Raw genomic sequence first — 15867 nt, 5'->3', positions numbered from 1 at the left:
TCCTCTGAGGGTTCGTGGCAGAGGCTCCCCCCCACCCACTCAGTGTGGGGCAGTGGAGGCATGGGCAACTTGTGCCTCTTGAGTCAGGGAGGCCCCCCAGTGGCTACTCATCCACCAGGGGGAGGTCCCCTCGCGGCCAATCCTGCCGACCTGAAAGTGGAAATTCCCAGTGCACCACTGGCACTTTTGGGAGGGTGCTGGCATTCCCTGTCCGGTGCTCTCAGGGGAGGCACCAGTGCTCTCGTCTGCCCCCCCTTCCCAGGAACGCTGGCTGACAGGAGGTTCATCAGCGCTTTCAGGGGGTGCACGTGCACCCCCTACGCATTTCCACTGAATTGGGGGCAGCAGGGATTGGCCCCCCCCTCCTGGCACCCACGCGGCAGCTGCCCCATGGCGTGGGTATAGCACAGCTTGGCAGGGCACTGTGCACTGTCTGGGAGCTGGAACTGCTGAGACGGGGGGGGGGGGGTTCTGCCACATGGCCCCAGAGACCACACAGTCTCTGCTACAGCCAGTGAGTGTGGGACTTTAAAAAAAATAAATAAATAAAAGACCCAGGAGGCTGGGCTGGGCTGGGCAGGGGATGGGGCTGGGCAGGGGGACTTCTCCTGCAGCTCCCCACACCCAGGGAGAGGAAGGCACAGCCAGAGGATTCGTGGGAGAACCTGCAGCTGCCCGGCTGTGCCTACACCTCGCCCCTGGCTGATCTGAATCTCCGAATGAGCGCTGAATCTCCAATTCTGGTTTGGCCAAATCAAATGGGGACAGCGATTTGAATCACCGAATCACATCACTATCCTCTGAATTGGCCGAATCCAAATCAAATACTTCCCTATTTGCACAGGCCTAACACTCAGAATGCATGATAATCAAACTTTAGTTACCAAATTTTGAAAATTTGGATCACAGAGCCTAGCTGCCAAAGAGGCAAATCATTTTCATTTGGGTAAATACTGGTCATCTGAACTAAAATCATGAATATATGTCAATGAAAGTTCTTCCATATATGTGAAGATAAATGTAAATCATTAAACACTTGGACAGGCAATAGGGAATCCATGCTGCAATGAGGTCCTGTCCCTACATTGAAAACATACTGATCCAGTTTAATTTATTGAATAATAATAAATTATAACAAAAAAGGGTGGCCCAATTCTAGATCAGGATCATTTATGTCACCCTTTTACAGAAATAGGGCAAAAGTCATTTGTCTGATTGGGCCAGATCTTGAGCTTGTATAAATGCTCATTAACTTCAACTGTGTTACGTCACCTTCCATAAATTGGAGATACGTGCCTCTGACTTTTCATTTTAATAGATTGCTATTTTATTATGTTTATGTTCAAGCATGTTTAGTTTTATAATGTCCACCATCAAAACAGGGAAGAATATGTGGTATTTAGGAATATTGCTTTTAAAAATGTATGTTAACATTGTATGACTGGTTAATTTTCCACGTCTACCAGTGGACACATCTAGTTTTATATCTTACTGGTTCCTACCCTACGCTTCTTAAATCAAATTTCATAACTTGCTTCAGTTTCACATGAAGCATCTCTTCCACATCTTGTTTAACTTTAATAGGCCCAATGCTAATCTCTCTTCAGTTAGTCTGAAAAACTCCTTAACCCAAGCTCTATTAAGTGTATATCTCTTTTTCCAAATCAGGCAATTCATTTTTTTCAAAAACAGTGGAGGACAAAATATGTTTCATTTTGTTTTCTGTAATTTATTTTAAAAGCAACAGCATATTGCAAGGTATGATACTGAAGTCTGTTTCTCCTATCAGGCACTGCAAAACATAATATTATTACAGTTTAACACACAATCTGTCATACATAATTGCTTACATGTTCTACTGTATCATTGCATACAGTTTCCATGGCACTCTGTCACATAGGACAGCTTCCCATCAGCATCTAGTGCACAAGAAATAGTTTGATTTGTGAGCAATGAATAGCAAAACAATCTCAATATTGTTTAACGATGATGGTCTTTCCAGTACGTGTGCTTTATTTTCTTCCTGCTTATATTGGTCAACCTTACTGTGCATATTGAGTAAAAACTAATTTGTATCATAGGTATTTTTCATAGTGTTAGCAACTAAATAACTGACAAGTAATTGCTGATTTCAATGGCAAGAGTGCTCAAGTGTAATCAATTTTCTAGAAATTGAGATTTTTTTTCCTGTGCCCTACTCTATTTCAACTGTTACTGCTGCTTAAATGTCATGTTGAAGGTCTTTGAGTTATATAAAAAAAATACATCTGCTACTACTAGTATTGCTATTTATTCTGAACAGCTTTCTAAAAAATTACTAGTACTTATTCATATTAATCACTAACCTTACATACAATCTAATTCTGTCAGCCACCCTCCCCAGATGGAACTAGTTTAATTTAGTCAAAGTGTGTGCTATATATAGACATGTACGCATTTTAATACAGAGTACCCCCAAATTAACATTTATCCAAAATAATTTATGCTTAAATACAAGTTAACTCCTCAATATAAATTGTAAATATCCAAACTCCTCAAGTAAAGACCATTTCTAAATATTTACATATTCAATTCCTGTACATCTTCCAACAAATTAATAAATGAAATACAGTTTCAATATGCCAATATTGCCTTACTTTAGATTATGTACATATTCAAACTCATTAGTTCTAGTTTACATAGCATAAGAAATATGCCAGTAAAAACAATGCAACAGATATATTGTACTATCGATGCATTTTGACTTTTTCAATGAAAACGAAACATTATTAAATTTAGACAAAACTCTTAGGAAATGGAATAATAGCTGCACCACAAATCAGAAAAAGAAAAGTTTGCTCTTAGTTTTGACAAAAGAATCAAAGTAATTGTGTGTAAAAGACTAATCTGATGCTTGCATATCCATTAATGTAGTCTGATATTATAATCAGGAAGCCTGTGCTCCTTCCCTTCTTCAGACCTAAATAGTCTTGGTCAAAAATAACTTCTAGGGATACAGAGGTTTTAACAGAGCAAACCATGTTGCATAATTTTGGCTTTTATGCAAGCAAAGGACAGGAACTGCCAAAGAGTGATCCATGTGAATGGTAGTCTATTTATCTCCAGCTACCTTATTTACCTGAATTCAAGGCAACTTCAAATTTAAGGTGACCTCCCTCCAATAATTAGATCCTATACATGTTATAAATTTATGATTTTCCATGTACAGAATCAGATTATTGGAGGGTCATCTACACGTGTGTATGCCCCCCGCTCCTCCATCTATTAAAGCAGGGAAAGTAGCAACAGGGGGACAGGTAGAAGGGGAGAAAAGCAGCCTGAACTTTGCCTTTTGCCCTTCCCCCTGCGTCTTGATCCCTGCTGCCTGTCTCTCTCCACCTGCCCTACCCCTGTAGTGCCTGCATCTTCTACCACCTTCTTCTATCACTTGCCCCTCCTCCCCCTGATACTTGTGTCTCCTGGATCTTGCCCCCATCTGCACCTGTCCCCTCCACCCCTCTCCAACACTGTATACCTTCAGTTGTGGCTACACCTCCAGCCCCACTCCAGCAGGGCAGCAGCAGTTGCAGCAGTTACAGGAGCAGAAGCTCTGGTCCTGTGGCTGGAGCCAGGGCAAGAGCTGCTACCACTGCCAGGAGCCAGTTGGACTGGGGCCAGAGCCATAACTGAGGGCAAACAGGATGGAGGGTGTGGAGAGATAGCAGCAGGGAGCTGCCCCACGCTGTACTTGAATTTAAGATGAGGGGCTCCCCCGCAGGTTGAATGGGGGGTGGGGACCCTCATCTTGGATGCAAGTAAATATAGTAGGTCTTATAGCTGCCAATGCCAAACACTTCAAAGAAAGGTGCAAGAAAGGCTAAGATGAGCTGATCCTATACACTGGAGAAGTTTCTTCTTCTTCTGGCCTCAAGATACCCTGGAGCAATGCGTTCTTTGGGTTAGTTACTAACTTCTTTTAACCAACTTTTAAATTAATCACTTTTAATTTAATTCAATGTTTGCTTATTACCAGGGATCCAGGTTTTCTGTTTGCCACAGAAAACTGCAGTAAAACCTGGATTTTCTCATTTAAAGTAGAAAAACCCAGATTTTCTCTTTCTAAGGAAAAAAACATAGGAAAAATTGGTTTCCCCTTGCAGGCTGGCACAGTTCCAGCCTGCAAGGGGCTGGGGGGAGAGGGGATCGGGCAGGGGGCACCATGTGCATGTGCAAGCATAGACATGCAGGTGACAGCCAGGCAGCATGACAGCAGCTCCCTGCAGGTAAGTCAGAGGGGTGGGAATTGCGGCCCCCATAGTGAGGGGGGGAGAGAATTGGACAGGGCTGGGACTGCTGCCTAGCCAAGGTGGTGCATGAGGCTTGGGGCCCAGGATGTGTGGCTACAGGGCCTGGGAGGGGAGCAGGATGGAGCCACAGGTGGCTCATCTGGGGGGCAGTGGGGGGCTCTGGCTCCCTGCCACTTCATGCACTTCTGGGGTGAGGTGGGGGTTTCCCCAGGATTTTTGCAAAAGCAGATGCAGACTGGTGGCTGTGGGCTTGGGGCTCCCTGTTCTGCTGCCTTCCCTTGGGGGCTTCAACAGCCCGGTAGGCAGGACCCAGTGCGGCAGGGCATAACATGGTGGGGAGGCTTGGTGCTGCTGCCGGGAGCCCTGCAACACCACCATAGTGAGGCACCCCTTGCCTGCCTAGCAGCAGCAGGGGTGGTGGTGCAGAGTTGCATTTCCCACTTCTGTTGGATGGGAAGTGGACATCTTGCCATGGTGACGTGGGGCTCCCGGATGTGGCACTAAACTTCCCCCCGCCACAACCTGCCCTGCTGTGCTGGGTCCTGCTTGCTGAGATATGGAGGCCCTATGGGGAGGGCAGCAGGGTAGATAGCACTGAGTCCAAAGCCACCAGCTCACAACCAGCTTCCCCCATGGGCTCCAGCTGTGCCACCTGTAGAAGAGGGGGAGTCGGGCTCTGTGCTCTGCATCACTGCAACAGCTGCCACCTCCCACTGGTGGCAGCCAGGTTCAGGCACTGCTGAGGTCTTAGGGGGCTGTTGATCTGGGTCCCTGGCCCTGTAGCCCTGGCCCTCTGAGGGGGTGGGGGGATGTGAGGGGCACCGGCAGGGCTGTGGGGCTATGGCTTGGGAGTGAGGGGCTATGCCATGGGCAGGGCACTGGCATATCAGGGCTGCTCAGTGCCACAAATGGGGGGGTGGGGAGTGGCATATATATAGTGGCATTTCATTTTAATAATGGAAAAATGTGGATTTTGGGTCTTTCAATCAGAGAATTCACAATTTTTAAAACAGAGGAAACCAGGATACCTGCTTATTATCATAAAACAGAAGCACCTGGTATCCCCCATCCCCATGCATCATTATTGTATACAATGTTACAAATGCCTTTACGTATTCGTATTTTATATACATACATATACATTATATATATATACATATACACACACATATACTATATATATACACACACACACACACACACACACACACTCTAGTCCATCCTATATTTTTTATTTCATTTTTTTATATTTATGAAAAATTAAACAATTAAACAGTAATATATACATAAATATACAGCTATACACTCTAACATATGTTTCTGTTCAGTTATTATGGAAAGACTTTGCCTATATCCATCTTTCGCTCTGCTTCACTCAAATATTTCTGATTTACTGTTATGAAATCTGATAAGGAGAAAAAGTAATAGCAGCTTTTTATTCTTTAGTATTGAATGTGGCATGGTACTCAAGAGAAAAAATAGTACAGTTCATAAAGGCAATACAATGAACCATGGCTGAGAAGAATTTTGTTGGCTAATTGAGTTTGTGTGCTTTGTTTTGTTATTTTTAAGTGTGTTATGTACAGTTAATAAGCAATATAAAAACAACTTCCAGTATATTTTGCATATGGTGTATATTAAGGAATCTAAAAATATTTAATACAGACCAATTTCAAGAAAAGTACTACTATTTCTTAATGAAAATGTGAATTAATAAATTATAAGAGTTGCTTCAAATAAGAAAAGTAAAATATGAGTTGCTCACAATTGTTCTACATTTTTTTAAATTACAAAGCTGTAGAAATGAAGAATACCTGCCTCAGACTATATAATGACAAATAAGAAAGAAAAAGAAGTTTCCACAAATATAGATGCATAACAAAAAATCATTACCTTCCCAAACTAATCCCTCTAAAGCTAAAATCTACTGTAAGCATTATAAGTTAAAATTTTTAAGATCAATTCTTCTTTTACTTTCTCTTGCTTTAGTAATGATTTGTTTTAAGCTTCTACGGTTCTGCTTAAACCTAGCAAAGTGTTGTTCACACTTCAGTAGTTTCAAAATATGCCTATCTATAAAAACTCAAATCTCACCACAGAAAGGAAACAACTTAACAATCAATGTTACACTGATATCTCAAAGAAAAGCATTTTGCATTGTAAACCACAAGTTAGAAGGCTATCAGTGAAAATAATCAAACTATTTTTACATTCAATACTTAAAATAAGTAATGTGAGCTTTTCATCAAAGCATGCTCTTTGCTTTCAGTTAAATGGTAGTGTACATTCTGTTAATTCGGAAAGTAAATAACACAGTTTATTTACCTAGCTGAATCTGTGGGAGATAAAATCCACTACAATATCCTTTCATATTATGGAACCTGGCACATTACAGAATCTGGGTTTCATTTAACTAAAAATCTTCAAAGATGTGCAATCAGAAATGCTGATCCTGAACAGAATTTTAAACCTCCGAATACAAGACTTCTCAATTTGTATTCTTTTGTCTGTTTTTCCACACAATCTTCAAGCACACAAATTTTCAAAGCCAGGCCTCTTTCCGAGATGGAAAAGGAATGAAGACGTTCACTAAGCAAGTTTAGAGAGATCCCAACAGTTACACACAAAGGCTTTAGGAAGATGGAGCAAATCTCTTGGATCATGGTGTGAAGGCTAACTAGATATCTATCTGGCAGGCTTTAATGAGTCAGATTCCATTCTGAAAAACCACAATTTCAATTGCTAAATGTACTTATTTACACTTTGGGATCTAAAAACGTATATAATAAATGAAAAAAATAATTATTTTAAGATTTAAAATGGAACTTAGATCTTTCCATATATTCTTTAATGACTACTGTGCTACACTTACAGGCCCAGGCATCTCTGATGTTTACTAGGTATAGCTGGGGATTAAAATTGAAGTACTAAAAATCAAAGTTGTTAGCAGCTCCCTGATTATAGAATCAGTTCAATGTGGCTGTGGCAGAGTTTACAACTGCAGAGGAAAAATGTATTACTGGAAAGTATGCCAATTGTAACTTTTGGGATGCAGTAGGCAGACTCCTTCCATTAACTCCATTGGAGGAGTGGGTATATGAGCCTCACATGTGAATTCCATGCCAGCAAGACACTCATTCCACACTGGGAAACAACTGGTGTTATAAAACGGTGGGACTAAAAGGAAGAATCCTTAACCTGATCCTGCTATTTGACAGAATGTTAAATACTGTCAACAAAAATGTTCCACTAGGTCTCCTCATGGTTAAGATTAGGTGAATTTACTTGCCTTTGGTCCAGTTTTGTCTTTGCCAATTTACCCTATTTTGCTATGTACCTGTCCAGCCATCTACTTCTGTCTTCCAGATCCTTCCTAACCTCAGATTTTGTCACCTCTCGCTTAATTCCTTTCCATTGCTCTCATTCCATCACTTCTCCCTTGTTCCATGTTATTGGAGCAAGACTTACTTTGTTTCTTTTCACTCCAGCTCCCCCTAATTCCATATTCAACATACAACAGAAACAAAAAGATGTTTTCATAAGTAATTAAGCCTATACTTGCGATTATAACTCTTCTGCAAACATTTAATTTTACCCATGTGAGTAATTCCTTCACCTCTGAAGGCATTACTTGTAGGAGTAAAATTAAGCACCTACGTGTTTGCAAGACCAAGAGCTTGGACTGTAAGCTCTTCAGAACTGGGACCACACCTTTACAATGCTGTCTGGAGACCTTCAGGTACAAACAGACATATGGGGTACATGGATAACAAATGATACCGACATTAGCTGTTGTAACCTCTGCAAGTTTCTGTAGCAATACAAAGGTATCAAAGCCATTGCCAACTTTAGCCCTGTTTCCTTCAGTATTAAAGTTAGTGATTTAACTAACCTGGACCACTTACAGTAGCATGCAGTGAGATCTTAACAACTGATGTGTGCTCCCAAGAAGCAGCTCCCCCTCTCCTATTAAAATAGCTAAACAGTATATTTGTCTACCATCAGCCCTTGGAAATGATTTGAAAAATGAACCATATTTGAAAAACTATAGTTGAGGCTTTGCAACAAGCCCAGAATAAGGAAAATAAATTTGTACTGCTCTAAGAACAGACCAGGAAGTAGGCTGTGATGTGGCTCAGATTCATGCCAAAGGAGGGATCTTCACAGGATGGTACAAATTGGGCACATCTACACATGCAATTAATGTGCCTAAATTTTCTGTGCATAAAATTCAAGCATGTGAAGCTGCAGTCCCATTCACATCTGTACGTGGGCCTGTTGAGAGCATATTTGCTCCTGATGGGAGCAGTTCAGTCCATGGCTGCTCCTGCCCTGCTCTGTCTTCCTGCAGCAGCCAGAGGTAGCTCCAGGCCCTCCAAGGGGCTGGCAATGGGGGCTGGTCCTAATCTCCATGGGGCAGGGGAGAGCTGTCTCAGTTGTGTGGCATCTGCCTACTAGCCACATGGAGACTGGGATGCATTCCAATCTCCACATGGCTGGGAGAGGTGGGAAGCAGCTGCCTCCAACACATGGAAATCCAGACAAGACACAATTTCCATGTGGCTAGGACAGCTGTCCCTGCTACCAGGCAGCTGCTTCCCACCATGTGGAAATTGGCTTTCCCAACCATGTGGACATCAGGACAGGTCCCGATCTCCATGTGGTGGGAAGCAGCTGCCTGGCACCCAGGATAGTCCTCCCAGCCATGTGGAGATCAGGAAGCATCCTGATCTCCATGTAGCTGGGAGGCAGCATCCCGCCCAGCTGAGACATCCTGCCTAGCTACCTGCTCTGGTGCCCTGCTGCCTAAAGTGACTGGGATCAATTTGCTCCCAGTCAGCATCTACACATGTGCATTGGTGCCTTAGTTTAATGCACCAATTTCTAGTACCTGTATATACAAGTACTAGAAAACAGTAGATTAGACTAATCTACTATGCAGTAATTGCTGTGAACATGTATTCAGTTATGTTTTACTATGTATTAGATTAGTTTAATGTGCAGTAAAGAGTCTTGTGTAGACATACCCTCTGTGTCTATTCTATACCATCTCAGCAGTACTAGGTGGCACAGAAACAAGGCTTTGTTCATGATCTGCTCCTGCAAAGTGAGGGGATATCTGGCCTTGGAGATGCTGGTCTCCTTTCTGCACTGCAGTCTATGACAGAGGTAGCCAGCACAAAGAGTAAAGAAGTTATTTCAGACTTTTTATTCCTCTGTTCAGACAATTAGGATAAATAGCATACTTGTCCATAACTATTCAATTGAAAATACAAGGGTGGAGCTACTCCTTTCAATTTAACATATGTGAGAGTAGAACATTCTTGCAAGTGAAACAAAGATATGTACAAGTGGAGACATTATAGGGCTGGCAACAATTGCCAAATCATAACTGTTTCTTTTTCTTTCTCTCTCTCTCTTTTTTACTACGGAATTGAGAAGTACATCTGCGACCTCTGGACTTTCTCCCTGACAATTTTTAAGTTTTTGCCATCTACTAACTACGGACACATTTGAGTTCTTAATACAATCACAGGCCTGGATTTGAACATGTGAAATAGAAGTGAACCAGAAAAGGGGGCTGGGTACAAAACACAGAGCATCCTGAGAGAAAGAAAACTATACCAACTATTAGCATTTTGTATAAACCTTATACCACTTCAGACATTTCATCACTTCAAGGAGGGTTTCCCCAGATATTGTTCTTTATGAATTACAAATACCGTGCTCAAGACTTGTGGAGGAATGGCATCTGAAATAGCATTTAAATATTAAGCCATCCTTTGACTGATTCACAAATTCCCTCTTATTTTTCAACATACCTTTAAAAAGGAAAGCAACAAATATTTTGATTTTTCCAAAGAAATTAAACAAAAAGTGGTTTGCAAATTTAAAAAAAAACTTGATAATATAATTCTCTCAGAAGGTGATACAGAATATACATTTTGATAAAAATAATAACTTGAAACTACATTTGTTTATTTGAAGTAAGAGGAATTCACTGCTACTCGGCATCTTACTGAAAGGACAGCATTAAAAAGACCTAGAACACTGAGTGAAAATAGATGAATTCTGCTGACTTGGACACATGTTCACATGCATTATAAAGAAAGAGTCCCATGCACCTTCATTGATCATACCAGAAGACATAGAATGGCCTAAAGTTTCTTCAGCTATGCACTTTTGCACAAAACCGACAGAATGTTGGCAGATCATTTTAACAGATCACATTACAAAATCCATTGTGCATGTGCAAAGTACATTTTTTAAACTCTTACTACTTTGCCAAATCATAACTGTTTCTTTTTCTTTCTGTCTCTTTTTTACTATGGAATTGAGAAGTCCATCTGTGACCTCTGGACTTTCTCCCTGACAAATTTCAAGTTTTTGCCATCTACAAACTACGGACACATTTGAGTGTTAAAAGAAATGTATTTGTTAATGATGGGACAAGTTTGTTTTTTTAAATCCTTTGCATAAAAAACTGCATGCAAATCTGGCTGACACTTTTAAAAAATTCTCTTCAACTAGAAAAAAGAAGGCAAATTTCATCCAGAAAGGTAAAATGAGTAAGGGGAGGGGGAGACAATTTCCATTTTTCCAAAAATAGAAATAATTGTGTGTTCTTAACTGTCTATTACAAGCAGTATTCTGCGCTCTGCCTGTTATTTGCATAGTATAAAGGTAATTTTTCAAAGAGCACAGTTAGGCTAAATGCTGACCATCATCCCTGGTTTCTACTCAGTCTCTATTCAGGCAAAATTAACTACACTAGTATAAGTAAACAGAAAGCATAAGAGCTTCAGAAGTCGGCTCAGTGCAATGGCTACTTCATATCCCATCATTGTTTAAAACAAATTATTAGTAGTATTGTAAATAAATAAAAGAAATCATGAAAACCTTAATTAAATATTCATTGTTTTGATTTTTCTTAGTGTCTATTCTATTGGAATCTGTGCAAGAGGTACAATACAGACAGGATTTTTAAAAATCCTCAAAAAAAAAGGCAAACCAAAAAAACCCCCAAAAAACCCTTTCAACTTTCAAAATGTGCCCCATTGGGATCATAAAATCCATGTAATTACCTGCGGCAGGATCTGTAACTGCTTGACTGGTGACGCCAGATGGTGGTTCTTGAAGCTGGTATGTTGCATTTGTGGAGGGTGTCGTTGGGCTGGAGTTACTGCTTGTCATATAATGTGAAGGATACGGTGAACTGTTATAATACTGTGCATACTGACCCTGGCCAAAACTGGGATAAGATGGATATTCCTACCGGACAAAAAAAGGCAACAGAGTGTTTTATCAAGCTTTTGCTACTTTTTAGTATACATTCCAAAATGTAAGTGCAAACACATGTCTGAGTTCCCCTGTCTTCTCTAGATGATTCATAGTAGAGGAGACAAACATGAAGTGGTAAAAGGAAACCTAAATATTACATACTTCAATTATATTGTCTTGAAAAAATAGAAGATTATTAGATAGACTGTTGCCACTGTACAAATAAACAAAAATATTCGTGCAGTTCTTTCATGGAAAAAAAGGCAGAAATACAATTCAGTAAAAACTTAAAAACTTGAAATACTGCTATCTTGAAATACTATCTTCTTAGCAAAAGCTACTGAAAAATGTCAACATATTTTTTTTAAAGGTAACAGAGGGGAATCATTGTGTGACTTGTTTGCTTGAAATACAGTTTTGCCAAACTTTCATTTAATTATAATTACAAATTTACCTGCTGTGAACTATTAAATCCAGTTGAATTTGTGAGTGAATTATTTCCTGCATATATTCCTGATGATGTTGTAAAACTGCTACCTGAAATGGAATGAAAAATTATGTGAATTACTAAAACTTTGAAAATCATTCCCATCATAAGATGATATAAGAACGTGGCACATTTGTAATATTTCCCATACGTCAAGCACTTTGGTTATCATCAATAGTGTAGTGTGTTAATACAGATAAAGTGATAATTCATTGTGTCTGTGCCCTATATTTCATTATGCAATTATGTAAAAGAAAAACTGGTGTCATGGAACATTCTCAGGAAAGAATATAGAGCTCTCAGGCTTGATTTTCTATAATGCCCATCATGCTCAAGATACAAGATCCCAAGTATTTAATGATATGAAAATTTGACTTACTTTTTTCCTTAGATGTCCTAACACCTAAAACATCCAGTGAGGTCCTCAGGAATACTGGGTCTTAGCAAATCTGAGAATCAGCCTATATGGTACACTTAGTGACATTTTTCACCATGTTTTACAATTACAAAGAAAAACTAATCCCATGCTTTAAAGTAGAGGTATCTAATCATCCAGCTCTGTGGGCTGGATGAGGGGCATAAATCAGTTCATGGGCCGAATTGGGCCCACAGACTGGCCCTATGAGCCAGATCCAGCATGCAGACAGAGTCTGGTACAGGCACCACATGCAGCACATCCTGTGTGCCGCACTCAGGGACAGTCCAATGCGTGCTCTATATGGCTCATAGGGCTGAAGCTGGTCTGAATGATGCATGCAGCCCCTAGGGCCAGTGCAAGACACGTGCTGCATGAGACATACAAGACCAGTCTGAAACCCACAGGCAGCACTGTGGGATGATCATAGGGGTGTGCAGGCCAAATCCACCACACAGGTCAAATCTTTGACACCACTCCTCTAAAGAGCTTACAAGCTTGTCCAATTGTGGAAACCATTATGATTCTCTAATTGATAATAAACGGCCTTGGGCAGTACACTTTTTTTTTTTTTTTTTTTAAGAAGGGGCTACTGGCTATGACACTTAACAGACACCACAAAATTGCATGGTTTATCAGCAGAGAGGCCAGACTGAATGACAACAGAGACCAAACTACTCCCTCTCCACAGAATGGACAGATGGGTCTCTCTCTAATGTCTGATCGGAGGTGCAGAGCTTCCAAAAGGGCAGCAACCCCCTTCCAGCTGCCCTGCCATCATTGGTTATACACCCAGGAGCAACTATGAAGTGAGACATATGGATGTAGAGAGTGAAACTGTGGGAGCTGCAGAAAGCTTGTCAAGTGACAGAACTCTTTCAGTTGTACTGAGGCTGGGGGAGTGAGTGCGCAGGGATAGCCTGTATTAACATGTATTGTTTGTTTACAGCCTCCCCTTCTTTGGTTCAGTTTCCAGTAACAACAATTAAAGATAAACTGCAGCCCAGGGAAGATGCTGAGGGCTAATCAAAGGAGATAAGGTGAGAAATCAAAACAGATAAAAAGCACAGTGCATTTCTTTATTGCTCCCTGTCACGACCAAACAGAAGCCTCTAGATAAAGTGAGGTCAAGGCCACAGTGCCCTCAATCTTGTGAGTATTTTTAGTGCAGTAGATTGAGCCACCTGTAATGCTGTGACTTAAGTAGGAGAGAAACCGCACCAGGATAGCCAGGTTTTGCTTAAAGAGACACTGTAAAATAAAAATAGTTTTAAAGTTCTTCAAAGTTATTCCAGGCTTCAGAAATCCACACCATTCACACATCCTAAACTTATATTAATTTCAAGAAATATGGTGTGCAATACTTAGCACATCCTTTAAGGCTCATACATTTACTATACCCTCCTTTTCTCTCTATTTTTAAAGCGTGTCAGCAATAATGCAAGTCTTACAAATCCTGAGGTAAAAATATATTAAAATAACAGAATTATGGAAGTTACTAAAACGTGTATGCCTCATAGCTGCCAAAGGCCTTGGGGGTGGGAGCAGCAGTGAGTGCAGGGTCTGTCCTATAGTATCATGAATGAAAGGATTATTTAAACTTGATGCAAGAGAGAGTAACCACAAAAAACATTTAGAGTGTCTCTTATACACCTCTGTAACTTGCCACTGTCACTGCTGGGACTGTGCAGTTGTTGATAGATGCTCATAATCCTGGGAGCTAAATCAGACTGCCTCAGCAGAAGAGGCTGTATCCAAATTTAGCAAAGCATACAAATAAATGGAACTAATGAGAAAAAATAGCAGGGTTTAAATTTAATTTTAAATAGGCAGATGGACACTACTTTTTATGTTATCACTAGTGATAGAGCCAGTGCCCAGGGTATAATATTTTCAAGAGATGAAGTCTTATAAATGCTTTTATTGCCATGAATGTCACAGTTAGAGAAAATAAGTTAATATGGATCTGTTTGGTTTCTTAACATTTCCAGTGTTGCAGAAGTAATGTATGTGCATTATAGGTATGTTACATGAACTAGCCTCTTATATTTCAAAAGTTCTGTTTGGGGGCTAGTGCATTATCTTTTCACAATATGCACTGACAGATAATTTACAAGAGCAAATGAAAAAAGTAATTACACCCCAGACAACTTATCACTAAAAAATAAAGAAAACCCTTCTCTCTTTCATCTTATGGTCAGCATTGGCTCCTACAGAGGAGGGGTGGGGGTCTCACAGACCGTAACAAACATGAAACAGGTTTCTCAGAAACTGCTGTGTGGGCCACCCAGGGCTACTGGCCTAGAGTTGTTTTAAAAATACATCAATTTTGCCACATTTTTTAATCAGTTGTGCCCTGGCAAAGAGCCTGTTGTTCCTGAATTAGCTGAACAAACACAAAAATGTGAAACTATGAAATGTACAGGCTTACTGCACCAAGTTGCCCAACTATGTAAAGTTAAATGTGATAAAAGCTGTAAATTGCAGGTCAAAGGTCTCTTTTGCAGAGAACAAGGACCCACATTAAAGCTCGGAATCTCAGTCAGCGTATGAAGAATGCTGGAACCTGCTGGGACTAGTATGCAGCTCCCATGTGCAAAACTTTTTCTCCAGTACTTCTACAACAGGCAGGATGCTGTCCTCCCCTGTGCATTTTCTACAGAAGTCCATTTGCTTTCCTTGATCAGACTCTTTGCCATGGGCTATGTCTATCATCGGGGCACAATATATGTGGCAGAAGTTAGAGCAGCTCTCTGGGGAAAAGCCTATGAAGGCCAGATGGGCTATTTAAACCTAAGGTTTCTTATTTTTGCTTACACTGTTTAAAAATCCTTGGCAAACCCTCCCTAGTTGTCTTAGTAACTGCTTAGCCATCCAGTGCAACATTTTTAAACTGTATAATAATAACTGAATACCTTAACATTTACTTTTTATGGCTAAATTCCCAAATCCATTAGTTAGTATATTCTGAATCATAACAACCTGCAAAACTAAAGCAACAGCAGTGCTAAATGCAGGTTAATACCACTGAAGCTGAATGATACACGAATGCAAACTACTTCTGAGCTCTTCTCATAACTATGTGCGGAAAAGGAACATAGCTTTTAAAACTGAAAATAAGTAGGTTGCAAAGTATGGTTCATTTCGCTGCCTTTTATCCCCTTATGTTCTTCCACACTTCCCTTCTCCTCCTCAGGTCCCCTCGTCTCTCTCTATTCTGATTGACCACTCCACAAAACCCTGGCACCAATGCAGAAATTGTTGGCCTAACTGCAACCTTCCCTTATGTCAGTGGCCTTCTGACACCCATGACACTGCTTATATTAATAATAGCTAAAGCATCATTACTCATAAAATAAAGGAGAGGGGAAGAGGGAGGACAAAACCACAGTAGTTTT

General features: G+C 40.5%; 1 protein-coding gene across 23 annotated transcripts in view; it reads right to left on the bottom strand.

The window, feature by feature from the left end:
- Positions 1-15867, bottom strand: part of EYA1 (EYA transcriptional coactivator and phosphatase 1) — a 281440-nt gene that overhangs the window by 80696 nt on the left and 184877 nt on the right. For all 23 annotated transcript variants that reach the window (XM_025200263.1, XM_025200365.1, XM_025200272.1 and 20 more), the window contains 2 exons: positions 12022-12104; positions 11372-11558 (listed from right to left, as the gene is read on the bottom strand). In XM_025200263.1, the coding sequence (XP_025056048.1) occupies positions 11372-11558; positions 12022-12104 (270 nt within the window). The remainder of the gene's footprint in view (positions 1-11371; positions 11559-12021; positions 12105-15867) is intronic.

This window comes from Alligator sinensis, unplaced genomic scaffold, assembly GCF_000455745.1.
Source record: "Alligator sinensis unplaced genomic scaffold, ASM45574v1 scaffold71_1, whole genome shotgun sequence".
In the NCBI taxonomy this organism is placed as follows: Eukaryota; Metazoa; Chordata; order Crocodylia; family Alligatoridae; genus Alligator; species Alligator sinensis.
The sequence above is the reverse complement of the archived record's forward strand: the minus strand, read 5'-3'. Positions and strand labels throughout refer to the sequence as shown.